The 14,378-nt window shown below is 39.2% G+C and overlaps 1 protein-coding gene across 6 annotated transcripts in view; it reads left to right on the top strand.

Moving 5' to 3' along the window:
- Positions 1-14,378, top strand: part of LOC120806894 (ephrin type-A receptor 5) — a 61,919-nt gene that overhangs the window by 23,455 nt on the left and 24,086 nt on the right. Inside the window, exons 4-5 of one of the 6 annotated variants that reach the window (XM_040158429.1) lie at positions 7,763-7,918; positions 8,050-8,388. In XM_040158429.1, coding sequence (XP_040014363.1) covers positions 7,763-7,918; positions 8,050-8,388 — 495 coding nt within the window. Of the gene's footprint in view, positions 1-1,199; positions 1,679-5,496; positions 5,780-7,762; positions 7,919-8,049; positions 8,389-14,378 lie in introns of those variants that run through there. The other 5 variants (XM_040158431.1, XM_040158434.1, XM_040158435.1 and 2 more) reach the window with 5 other exon arrangements.

Genomic DNA, 14,378 nt, shown 5'->3' with positions numbered 1-14,378 from the left:
TACAAACCCAGGTTTGTAACAACTTTTTTGTCATGATAACGGGTTTTTTTATCATCTCCAAAGCCTTCTACAGATAGCTAATTTTGAGCATAAATAGCCAACTCGTTATCTGTGCATCATCACTGTATTAAAAAAAAATTTCTTTTTTACCTTACCAAAGAAAATGTTATTTTAGCAAAAAGGTCATTTCATTTTCTGTGTCATGGAGGTGACGCATTGAAAAAAAATCATATTTTTTCTTGCCGTATTTATTCTTCTCTTTATTTTATATTAAGTGGCTGTATTTATTAAAATTACAGTTAGCTATACAATATTAGCCATGCATGCTTCTTTAGCTGAACATTTAGTGGCCAAACCTTGTGGATTCTAAATTTTCCTCATATCTTACTGGACCTAATAGAGCCAATGAAATCACAAGTCACATATTTCCTCCCCTGTATCTATTATAATGTGTCTTTTAACTTTTTACCATTTGAGTTAAACAGTATTTAGTTACACTTACAAATAGAGTAGTTCTGTCATCCCTAAATTGCTCTGGAAACAGAACAACATGCAGAATGATGGCATAGAAATCTGCAAGTGGCAGGAAGCCTTTCTGATTCCATCATCTCCTGAAATATGAATCAACTGGATTTATCGTGGAAAAAGCCACCATTCATCTTTTTAGATCTTGTTCAATTGGAAACTGCTACAGGCTTCTTCCTCTACACTCTCACTTTGTACTCCCCCCTGCATCCTTCTCTCTCTCCTTCATCTTTCTCCCCACCCCCTCTCCATCACCCCATCATCTCAACGTAGTTATGCTGTCATGACAACTAAAGTGCTTCTTGAGTGCTTGTTGGGTAAACTGACTTTCCCAGAAGTGCTTCCTCCATTTTACCCTTCCCCCTGCTAATGTGCACACACATTCACATTTTTTTCTATACTAGTGGGGACCCTAAGTGACACAGTGCAACGCCTGACCCCTAACTCCAGCCGTTAGCATAATAAGTAGATTCATAACCCCATTTCTTGCCCTAACCAGAACTTAAATCTGATTCTGTCTTTAACTCTAAAACCAGGGGTTAACCCTCAAATCCCTCTTTGAAGAAATGTGGGCCTGCCACAAAGTCCTCACAGAGATATAAGTACTAGAGCACACAGACACAGACACACACAATCCTGCAGTTGGTGAAATATTTATAATATGTTTCATTCAGCAGAGCCAGTGTCTTTCCATGAAAGCCTGTTCGTCTCCAGTGGCCCAGTCAGCGGTGGCTCGTAGGACTGGTTAGACTGGTAGTTATGGACACTTCTAATGCATGTAGGTCAGCTGATGAGCTTCCCATTTGATACAGGTTACAAAACAATTAGTTTTAAAACAGGTACACACTGTTGACGTTTTTTTTTCTCGTACTTTCTCTGAAAAAGGGTGGTGGTGAAGATGAAATTCACTGAGATCAGAGTGGGATGGATCAGAATCTTTGTATCTCCATGTTGTCTCTAATCCCACAGATACTAAGATTAGCAAAACTGCACATATATGCATTACACATATTTTGTAGCCCTGAATCGCACCTTTTTTCATTTTAGAAAAATAGCTGTTTGAACTTCTGCCGCCATACGTTTACAGACTCAAACTTTGACTTTCACGGCCATTGTGCATTTATCCTGGCTATACAATGCAGATGAGCCCTGGTAAAAAAAAACTGTGATGTCAAACCTGTAAATGTCTCTAAATTACCTAATTGCCTGATAATTTCTTGTAACCTCTGACTGATTTTTAAAACCTTTAAAAAATAAATAAATAAATAAAAAGATTTTTTTTTCCTGCGAATGGAATCAAAGTTCTTACAGAAGCGCATCAACTTGCATCCGGGTAATTTAATAGCTCATGCATCGGCAAACGTGTGTCTAGAGTTACATGAATGTGCACACAGACCCAAGAATGTACCGCATGCATGCATTTAAATGGGTCAGAAGAAATGTTAGTAGATTGACAACCAATTTCATGCACAATCAATGCATGTCACCCCTCCACCTTTTGCTGAGATCACATGTCTTGGGATTTTTGTAGTACCATTGAGATCCTGACCCTTGCACACCTAATTTATGAGTGCTTGCAATTTTGTTCATAATTGTTGGTCCATTGCTTAGGAACTCAATTTTTTTCAAGTCAAGCGAGTGTCAACTAAATGCTGAAATAGTAATATATAAAATGTAGTCTAGTGTCATAGTTAATCACTCAGTTGAATTATTGTACAACACACATTGTCAACATAATTTGAGACCTGATTTATCATTATGATGTATTGATAATGTTTAATCTTTCCCTCTCGACTGTCACTGGTCCAATAAATTGATTTATGAAGGACTGCTATCGTGACCTTCTTGACCTGTTGGTTTCTGCTTGTGGTCTGATTGTGAGAATAAATGGGTGCTAAACAATGACCTCCTCTGTCATCCTGCAGACAGGAAAACCCCATTGACTTGATTGTATATTATTATGGTATTATTATCTGACTTTGTTTGTGTTCACACACAGGCATGCACAAATATGAGCATGCATCAGCACATGCAGATGCATGCACACAAACACTGTAATACAAAAATTATACATGAAGGTATGAAACCCTCATACATGCACACACACAAATAGGCACACACACACTATGTTTATGTTCCTTAGGCCAGAAGCTCGCTGTGGGACAAATACAGGAAGAGGATATTTACTGTGTTTCCTTGGCTGGTTTATTAGTTCACAATAGTATCTGTTAACAACATAGGCATAGTATTGAAATTCAGCCTTACCATTTTTTGTGTTTCTTCTCTAAAAGTTTACTTTTATGTCAACCCTGCTGAATCTGTGTACAGTTGGAGTAGTGACAGGAAAGATGAATATATAAGTGGATGTCACGTACAACAAATGGTGTGAGACATTTGGCTTGAGTTCTTATTTAGTCTGAATTGTTTAGTTCTGTTTGACATTGTGTGGTGGAACATAACTACAGTAATAATGCGTATATTCAATAGCTGGAGTACATTTTTGCGGGAAATGCGTCTGTACTTTAAAAGCATGACTTTAATTTAAAAAATTGAGTATTTTTACCTCTTGGTATAGTTACATTTGATTAAGTTTTTGTTTAACTTTTCCATCACGATTTCTAGGTTTTAGTGTCTGCAAGCTAAAGCACAGCTGACACATCAGTTGGCCAACTAACCAATGGGTATGAATCTCTCCCTCTGCCTTAATCCCTTGCTCCCTTTAATCCCACCAAATGACAGCCAGTCACATAAATCAACATGTTTACAGTGAAATGTTTCCAATTAAAGAGGACGCTCATTAAGAAGCATCAGCGGACACCGCTGGATCCTTAATTGCCCGGGATGCCAGTGTGTGATGCATATTAATTACGTATTAACCTCACACATCAACACACACAAACGATTGCATATAGGCACATTAGTGTGTATTGCATATTAATTACCTTTTACCCTTTGTGCTGTTCATTAAGAGCTGTGTGGCATCAGAAAGACAGCTTGCCCAAGGGCAACACACACACACACACACACACACTCACACACACATACATCCAAACACCACCAACGCCGTCTATTCAAGTTGCATTCACAATGAGAAATGAGCCATTTCAGTCAACCAGCCATGACCATAACTAATCTCACGACAGAAAGTGTTGGTGTATCTGTGTGTAATGGTTGCTGCAGACATTTCTTTGGAGAGCATCTAACGAGACAAATGATAAAGAATAATTGTTCAATTAAATGAAGAACATAGTGACTGAGTAAATTTATTATTTTAAATTTTAACATAACTTATATTGATATCATTAAGCTAGCAATCTCTGTGCGGGCTTGAAAGTTATGACGTATGGTACTGGCCATACTCCAGACCTGATTAATGGTTAGACTCCATTGCAAATGTTTTTATTACATTTCACATTTCACATTATTAAAAACCTGAACATGAATATCTTGCATGAACCAAAGTTGGAAGTTGTCCACCCAGAGCACTTGTTTGACTATATTTGCTCTTTATGTTTTTGGGAAGAAAAGGTTACATTACATTCATTCTTTAATCCTTAAACAAGTCTAAGAGTCTATCGCCTTCTTAGCGGCTCTGTTAGACTGGCCTTAGGCCCAGCAGTGTTTTTAGCTAAATGCTAACATCAGCATGCTAACATATTTACAGTTACAATTCTACCATGCAGATGTTTAGCAGGTAATAGTTCCCATGTTCACCTCTTGGTTTAGCATGGTAGCATGCTAAAATTTTCTAATTAAACACAAAGTACGGCTGAGGCTAATGGGAATGTAATTAGATTTGCAGGCACTGGACAAATCACCACCAGGGATCCCCATCAGTAGAGCCATACCCCAGGAATGGCTAAAATATACAAAAAATGTGCCTGTTTTATATGTAAAATATCTAGTTTCTTCATTTCACTGTGGTAATAAACCAGGTAGTTTGTACAGTTTAAAAAAAGCAATACTCACTAAGTCCCTTGTACATAATCCAGCTGGCATTTAAATGGCATTCAGTAAACTTGCGTGTTTTTTTGCTCTTTTCATGACAGCCACACCATGGACTTTAAGGCTGCCCTTCAGCTGTGGTTTACCATTCAATTCCACACTGAATATACATGTTCTTATTTACACTCTGTGGCATTTTAATCGCTTTATCCCAGTTTCAGCCTTAAGCTGGCTGCCCTGACCTTCATGCCCCCTTTTGCATGCATGTGGTAAATCCTTGGACACATAATTAGGCTAAAACAGTCAAAAGTGAAAAATTATATAACTATGATGTCATTTGCACTCATGTCATGTCTAACGATACATGTATGTAGTTAATTTCCACACATGTTCTGTGTTCGTTTTTCCTGTAGGGTATGGATAATCTATTTACCCTAAATGGAAATGAGCTACAATTAATGATAATAAATACCTTACTATCTACTCTGTTGGTGCTTAGTAGTCAACTGGAATTGAGTTCCATTAAAGTGTCATGCAATGGATTTTTTTTGTTCACACCAATTTGCACATTTTAATTGCAAATGTTCATATAATTCTCATAATCATTTGCAACTTCCAGAGGAAAGACATTTCCATGCATTATTTTAATTTATTCAAAGCACATCATCTAATCTTTGACACCACATCATCAGCAAATGTCTATGTGTCTATGCAAATGTCTGTGTCTATCTGGCTTGCTGGCTGTCTATCTTTCTATCTATTTTACAGGTACATTTTTTTCAGCAAATAAATACAGTTTTACTTTGCATATGCTAAATATCGAAGTTTATATGTTTTCTGTTCCCTTGAATAAGAGCTTTGTAACTCTGGATCATCTAGTGAACATTATATATGTGTTCCTAGTGTGTGTGGAATAAATAGAAAAACTAAGTAGTTATCTTCAGCAGTGACAGCTGGAAGCAGACTATGGCCAATGGGAAAATAAAACAGAATAAAATCTACACAAACTCAAAACTTGATCAACAGGAAATCTAAGGAAGGAGCCATTCTAGTACCACACTGTGCTCTCACCATACTGTTGGATTGACAGATGATCACTGGGGAGTGGAGCACAGACACACCAGGCAGTGAGAACTAAGCACCAAAAATAAAAAGATAAATAGATGAATACAAGTAATCATTGTTATACTGGCATGATATCTGAATGTACTGTCTGAAATTATCAACATACCCAAAGCTGTGTTTTATTCGCCACTATTTTTTCTTGCTCTCCACTCTACTCCTCCCCACTATACTTCATTCTGTGCATGTGGGTCTGTGTGTCTGTATATGTGAAATGAGCTGCCACAATTTTTATTGATTTGGCCATGGGGGTTTGGCGGATGAAGTCAAGGAGAGCTAGACACCAGACTCTGGCAATAAATCTGTATACAACCATAAGTGTGTGTGTGTGTGTGTGTGAGAGTGTGTGAGAGAGACAACAGGCTGAGACAGACAAAGGATCAGGTGTGTCCTACTGCCCTGAATGCCGAACCCACGTTGTTATCGGCCGCAACGGGTAAAATGAATTAACTGGAAATTCATTACAAATCATACATTTAGTAGGCAACCACCAATACAGTATGTGTGGCCCCCTATTTTCTACGTTTATACCCTTAAAACAAAAACAAACAAAAAAATTAAACAGTGAAAAAAAGCATTCATACCATCTTTTCACTTCTGAATAAAATGAACCCTAAAGGCATACATTAGCGTCTGTGCTCTGCTGAGCATGAATTATGTCATCAGATGTATTACTCTGCTCAGTCAAAACTAGGCCAGCTTCATGAATGCCTCAAAAGCAACGTCTTGAGCCTCAGCTCATAATTAGGGTATGTGTGGCCTCTTACATACCAAACACTTTTATGAAAGGCTTCCTGTTTGTGTGTGTGAAACAGAGGTGAGACATAGAGGCGATCCAGGGCAGAGGGAGAATTTTTCAGGCCTAATGTTCCATGACAGCAGGCCAAGGTTCCGTCAAGGTGAATCAGAGCCACCGCCGCCTAACGCCTGAAAAACACACACAAAAACACACACACACTCCACTCCTTTGTTTCATCTTCCCTCCCCATCTCCCCTCGTAAACTTTGCTTTGTTACTCCTTTTCTCCCTTCCCATCGTTCCCTTTCCCCATCTTATCTCCCTTTTACCTTCCCGTATTTTCTCCTTTCCTGTTCTTTTTCCCCGTCCTCTTACCTTGAGTTTAATTACGTAGTTCTTAATCACAGTTGCAGTCTGAATGGGCTTCACCACAGCCATATTAAGAAACAATTGGTGAAAACAACAGCGTCAAACCTTAGAGCCCTTAGAGGACAAACACAGATATAACACATCTCCTCTCTTTTCTCCTATAATCCTCTCTCTGGTATCCTCACCTCTCTTCTCTTAGCCATTATTTCTCTCCTCTCCTCTCCCTAACAATAAATCAAACAGAAATTTGTCATTGACTATGCAGTATCTTTGGAATCGAAATCTATGGAATTATCAAAACACCAATATGCCATTAATATGTCATCCCCTATTGCATGTGTCTATTTGTATCTATCTGAGTGCAACAGTAAAATCAGGACGAAAATGATGCTGTGATAAGTAAGTGATTGTTTGGTTCGGGGGTGCAGCCATGGCGACAAAGGTTGTTGATGTATGTAACATTCTGTGTGTCTCACCCTCATGTCAACCTGCCCCACTTAGATCAGCCGTCTGAGTGTAAAAAGAGACTTTGTCTGTGTTTGTTTGCATATGTGGCACATATAGGACTAGGTGGGTACAATATTGTGCAGCAGATGCAAGTGCAAATTCTTAATCAGGTGGTAGTTACAGATCACTGCAGTGAAGACTGACTATGAATAAGAAGGAAATCCTTACAACAGGAAAAAAGTAAGCTTTTTTTGGTTAATATAAAGAAACATGATGAAAAGAGCAGGATTGTACAGGTTGGATAAAAGAAATAATCCCTAGAGGAATATAAGAAGAAATCAGACTTCAGAAGAAAACAGAAAAAATACGAATGTGCAAAAAAAACTAAGTGACAGTAGTAACTGACTAACTACATAATACAAAACAACCACAACCACCCAGGGAAATTTTTCTCCTGCTGAGATGCTGACCTCCTTTTTTTTTAAGGAACTAACCGTGCTGCCCTGCTTTTTCTCTCCCCCACCCCCTCCCCCCACCCCACCTTTCCTGTCCGTACATGTACTCTTATCAACCCCAAACACCCCACTTCATCCGCACCCTCCTCCTCTTCTTTCAGTCTGCAAAGTGGGGTTTTACCGCTCGATGCTGGAGTCTTTGGCCTGCAGTAAATGTCCACCTCACAGTGTGGCCAGGCACACAGGAGCCACTGCTTGTAGCTGTGAGGATGGATACTATAAGATTGACTCTGACCCTCCCAATATGGCCTGCACACGTGAGGATACAATACCTTTATTAATCAAAATTAAATCAAATTCACCAGATTCATCAAGTTCATCAAGATGCTGTGTGATATGACTGCATGTGTTTGTTTCTCTTCGTCTAACCCCTGTCCATCTCTCTCAGGCCCACCTTCTGCGCCACGTAACGCCATCTCCAATGTCAATGAGACCAGCGTCTTCTTGGAGTGGTCTGTTCCCATGGAGACGGGTGGCAGGAAGGATGTGTGCTACAACATCCTGTGCAGACAGGTCTTGCCAGATGGAAGGGGCTTGGAAGAATGTGGCCCCAACGTGCGTTTTCTGCCACGTCGTGTCGGCCTGTCAAACACCTCGGTTATGGTGGCCGACCTGCAGTCACACACGAACTACAGCTTCCTGCTGGAGGCTGTCAACGGGGTGTCAGAGCTGGCCAAAGACTACGCGAAGCAATATGTGTCACTTAACATGACAACCAATCAGGCAGGTATGTTGCACCAGATCTGTCACAACTGTCGATAGGAGCTTTTCCGCAATCACAGCCTTCCCATGAGTGCTCCAATCAGCATCACAGCTGTCCTGTCATAGCTGTCCTGCCCCCCCCCCCTTTCCCCCAGTAGTCAAACTTATTCTGAATTTCCCAATAGAAATCATCACCATTTTGTCAGGACTCATTTTTTCTTCCCTCCTTGTTGAAACTTCCACAGACCAACCTGCTTGTTGGATACCAGGCATGTATATTTGGGTTTGATAACGAAGACAGCAGATGATCAAACCATCACAGTATTTGTCCACCAAATCTGTCGCTGTATTAATTTTCACTCATGCGCCATCCCTGCAGTGAATAAGTGAACATTGCTCAGTGGAAAGCCTTTTTTATTTTTGCCTTTGCATCCAGATATGTCATTGAAAAAGCAGCTTGGTCCCCTCAATTAGGCAGTACACTTCATCAACAACATTTCCGTGAATCTGTGGCATAACGAAAGCCCTTCATTTGCAGGCTGTTTGTGTATCAGGCGTCTTGTGTGGTAGCAGGTGTTATTCTGCATGACTATCAACGATGATGAATCAGTCTGAAGACTTGCAAGTTCACAAGTTAATTTTAGGCTTTTATGCTTGAGCAACTCACTAAACCAGCAACGCTAAAGTGAGCAGCACCCTGGTCAAACATAAACAACCACTCTAATGTTGGTCAATGAAAGAGCCCTACTACACACCATAGTTGTGAATATAGGATGCTTAGTTAACTTCTCTTTAAATGCAGATTAGAATTCACATCTGCTTTGGGAACCTATTTTTATATTTATGGGAGATATTTGCTTGTGTAGTTTATTTTATTCGCTTGTAATGAAATTGGTAGCACACAGTGTAATGAAATTAGAAAAATATGAGATTAATGCTCTCCTCCCCAAGGCTTCCATCTGGAGGGAAAGATAGAGAAAAAAACGTTTTGAAGGAGCATGTTTGTTCCATTTTGTTGAACAGATGGTTTATTGGCAGTCAGGGAAAAATAGGAAATAGTAGGAGGTAGTAGTAGTAGTAGTAACAGCAGCAGCAGTAGAGTAGTAGTAGTAGTAACAGCAGTAGTAGTCGTAGTAACAGTAGTAGTGGTCGTAGTAACAGTAACAGTAGTAGTAGTAGCAGTAGTAAGAAGGGTGCAGTTTGTGTAGGAGAGAGAAAGGCAGACAGAGAGAGAGAGAGGCAGATGGTTGTCTGAGAGTTGAGAGTACTCGAGGTCCTTTAACTGTGTTGTCACTGTGGCTGTCATCAGACTGAGTGGATTACACCAGACTACAAAACTCACATTCAGTATATTGAAGTTGTAGCTGGATTAAAATTAGCCAGTCACTGGACCAAATGGAGATTAGGGATTACGATAGATTACACATGGATGGCAGAGTTACAGGCAGATAAAATTTTGCTGCTCTTTGGCATGGATGTGAATACAGGCTATGCTAGGGTGTGATTTTATTTTACCTTGGAAATACAATACGTGCAGTCACTGGCACAGTGCACAAAAATCAAGAAATCGGCAGATCAACAAGCACTCAAGCATTTTGAGTTTGCTATTCATAATAGGCATCTGCTGATATGAACCATGTTTCACAAAAAGAGTTTTAGTAGACTTATAATCAAAGATTGTTGATTTGAATCAAGCTGGAAAGAAAAAAAAAACTGATCTCAAAGGTTTTAGATATTCATCAGTCCACAGTCAGACAAACTGTCTATAAATGGAGATGATTTAGCATTGTGGCTACTCTCCCTAGAAGTGGGCGCCCAGCTAACATGGTTTCCATGAAGACTATGATCCAGAAGTAACCAAACAAACAGGAAATGAGCCAAATGACCTTCTCTCCACCACCAGTATTAAAACAGACATAATTGAAGAGAACACATCAACTCAGTGAAAACATTTTTACGGGGTAACAAACACGAAGTATTAAAAGATTTACATGTAACAGTAGTGGTTAGCTGTTCAGTATGTTTGGAGTACAGCTTGCATAATGTGCAAACTTGAGTGTTCACATGCAAATGTGTAGTATTAACCAAATTACAGTAATTTTTCAATTTACAGTGAACTCTAAATACCATGTTTTGTCAAGTACAGACAGTAAAATAGTTCATAGGAATTACAACTGCAAGACTGTAAAGCTCTTATCTGTAGTATTATCGGTTCAAGTGAAAGAGGGTACTGAAACTTTCCCAAATCTAATGTAAACTCCCTATGATGTAACTTCAATTAAATTAATTATATTGGGAAAAACCCATCATAGTCATTGTTGTCTAATTTTTTCACAAATCTTGCTTTCTTTCTCTTGTGCAGTACCAGATAGTTTTACCTCTTTAGGCTTTAAAGAAAACAATCTGAGAAGAAGAAATCACTCTGCTCAACACTACTGACATATGCAACATGTGATGAGTAGTCCTAAGGCAAACAGGTTGGGAACCAGTTTTAAGAGGCCTGATCTGTTGCTTCTTGATGCAATGTTTACTAACCACTATGTATTTAATGTGGCACTTAAACTATAATAAATTTACTTGATCTGACTTCTGATCATGGCAACTGTTTCTCCCATCATGTTGTGTTCACTGCAGCATGGTTGAGAACTTCAACCACTGTGGGTTATACGTGTAAATTGACTTACCAAAGTAATGAGAACCATCATTTAAACATTAATCCTGAAGCCATAATTTTAATGAACAGCTTAACATGCTATGATCAAGCCTCGCCTCTGTATTGCAGATGTAATTACCCTATGAGGACTTTGATCAGCGTTTTAAGTGTCTGCGTTTTGCCTTTTTGTGTTATGCTTGCATGTGGCTTTGTATTGTGATCGAGCTCCTGCTTGTGAAGGTATTAAGGCAAAACCAAGTTACTGAAACAAAAGTACAGAGAGACGGGGGCAAGAGGGAGACTCAGATAGATAGGGACAGAGAGAAAGTCAGAAGATCTGCAGTTTGGTGTGTGGGAAGTGTCACACTTGATAAGGGATCCGTGAAAAAGGTGATTTCACAGTGTCCCTGTGAAGCCATGCTGAATAATAAAGTGTTGGTACTCATGAAGAAGAGATGTGAAAGGCGAGAAGGAGGAATAAGAAACACAGAAAAACAGGACAGAGGTACAAACCGTGGAAGAGAAAATGATGGCAAGGTGGTGGTAAGGAAAGAAAAAGTGAGACTGAGAGAGAGGGTAGACATTAACTACTTTTAGGCATTCAAAAACGCTCAGAGGTCTGGTGCAGCTAAACAGTTTTAAAAAGGCAAGTCATGTATTTTGCACTGCTTTGATGTTGGCTTTCCCACCAATACATATAATTTTTATGAGGCAGCTAGCTAGAAACCACTATTAAGTTGAATAAATTAATTAAAGAAGGAAAAATAAATCACCAAACTGACTAGAGAACTATCCCTTCAACCCAATGATATTTTGAGGCATCTACATTTTAAGTATATGCTCATGTACTACTGTGATGGCTTGAATTGGCTATTAATGGTCAATAAACACACAATGTTCAGTCCCAGCGTTATGATTATATGTTTATTAAACGAGTTTCTGTGGTAGCTTAGCTCTATTATGTGTTCATTTCTGGTCATTTGTTTTTTTGTTGTTCACAGTGTGGGATCACTACTTTGTAACTGGACACTAAATGCTCCCATACATTTTTTTTGCTGTTGTTGGCTATTAATCAAAGGAATGGTGATACATTACCTTGTGGGTGGTAAATTGCAAAGCCTGGCACTCCGACCATACGTCTTGTTTTTATTTTAGGCACAGATATTGTATAAAAGCAGTGGTGTTGCTGGAGTGTTTGCTCTGAACTTGAACAGAACTGAACTTGGAGAACAAGAGGATTAAAGAAGAGAGACAAGACATTTAGGAGATCAGAGCAGAGAGGATACGAGAACAAAGGAGGCGTTGGGGAGAAGCTGGCAATGGGGCGCACAATGGCAGGATGCTGGTTGCTTCACTTCTGGGTTCGGTGGCAGCTTATATTTTGAGTATGGCTGTCAGTTGCCTTGATTTAAGACTGTTGATATACCACAGTCCTGGATGGCTATCAAAACAAACCTGAACATTTCAAACTCAGGGATTCATGAATGTTCGAGATACATGTCAATCATAGTGACTTAAAATTAAGTTTTAAAGTAACAAAAAACACGATTTACTCATAGAACAAAGGAAATAAAAGATGGCACTGGATTTTTCTTCCTCATTCCCAACTGGAGCAGCCGTCAACTCAGTGCTGCCCCTGGTGGCCAGAAGCAATATGGAGGGAGCGTAAAGAGAGGAAGAATGGAATAAATCATACAACACCATTGATTTTACAGAGTTTTCCCCGTGACTTCCATGGAATTTCACCTCTCACTATACATGTCTGACATCTTTTTTCCACTTAACAATAATATGATATTAAAAGAAGACTGCCTTCTACTCTACTTTTCATTTTAGTTTTTTATTTTATTTTTATGAATTGCATGCCTCTAGCAGTCAGACAACAGTGGAGAGATGACAGGATGACAAAGATCCCCAGCTGGACATGAACTGTGGATGTTGCAGTTCCTAGTCAACACCCTAACCCCTTAGGCCATGGAGACACCCTGTACTTTCTAGATTCTCCCTGATACAACTTTTATGAACTCCTGAGTGACTGAAATATGTATTTTTCAACTGAAAGAAAGCAATCCATTTTACTTTGGTCCTTGATCAGGATACGCTGCCAAATGGCTCAGTGTTGTAAATGAACAAATAAATTGAGAATGAAATATAATAGAGTTGGTAGGTGGGATGTTAAGTTGCAAACAAAAGAAATGGGAGCAGCTTTGGTACTTTGCAACCTTAATAAAGCAATCTCTCGGTCTGCCTCCTGCAGTCCTGGTGAAAATTATTGGAATTTCAAGTACATAATTCAGAATATCGTCAGAAATACAGGCCTTTCGGCTGGCACCCCTGAATTTTAATTACAAAATTTAGAATATCTTCAGAATTAAATGCAAATAACCAATTTTGTATAATCAAAATATTTTTATGAAATGTCCAAGGTTATGAACAGAGAAAATCAAAAAACAAAACTTGCATAATAGTGAAGAAATACAAACACAAAAGGTACCCCAGACACAATTATTGGCACCCTTTACTAATATTTGTTTGCAGAACCATTGGCAACAATGAAAGCCTCTTAACGTTTCTAGTAGCCATCTAGAAGTTTCTTGCACCCGTCTGCTGGTAGTTTATGCCACTCTTCCATTGCTATGCATTCAGGCTCTTTTAAAGTTGCAGGAGTCCTCCTTGTGATGGCAGATTTCAGCTCTCTCCAAAGGTTTTCAATGGGATTTAGGTCCAGACTCATTGCTGGCTGGTTTAAAACAGTCCATCTTTTCCTTTTCAACCTTTTTTGTGCTGTTGGATGTGTGCTTTGGGTCGTTGTCCTGCTGAGAGACCCAAGACCTTCACCTCAAATCTAGTTTTCTGACACTGGGTAACACATTTCGCTCTAAAATGCCTTGGTAATCTTCTGATTTCATCACTAGAGGCAGCAAAGCAGTCCCACAGGATGACATAACCTCCACCATGCTTTACTGTACATAGGGTGTTCTTTTCCTTATGGACTTCATTTCGTCGCCTATAAACAAACCGAGGATCTGCATTTCCAAACAGCTCTACTTAGGTTTCATCTTTCCATAGAACATCATCCCAGAAAGACTGTGGCTTATCTATGAAAGTTTTTGCAAACATTAGTCTTGCCTTTTTGTGCCTTTCTTTCAATAGTGGTGTTCTCCTTGCCATTGTAGCCCCTTGGAATTGTTATGTTTTTCGATAATAGCATTTCTGATGCTCTCAGGCAGCGCTCATGTCTTCAAACAACCCAATTTTATGCTTTAAAACCATCTTTCATTGGTTAATTCAGGTCATGTGAACACTGAAAATTAAGCACAGGTGATTGTTAATATTTTTTTATTTTGTTGGAAGAACTAATT

The sequence above is a fragment of the Xiphias gladius genome, chromosome 20 (genome assembly GCF_016859285.1).
Source record: "Xiphias gladius isolate SHS-SW01 ecotype Sanya breed wild chromosome 20, ASM1685928v1, whole genome shotgun sequence".
Taxonomy (NCBI): domain Eukaryota; kingdom Metazoa; phylum Chordata; class Actinopteri; order Istiophoriformes; family Xiphiidae; genus Xiphias; species Xiphias gladius.
The sequence above is the reverse complement of the archived record's forward strand: the minus strand, read 5'-3'. Positions and strand labels throughout refer to the sequence as shown.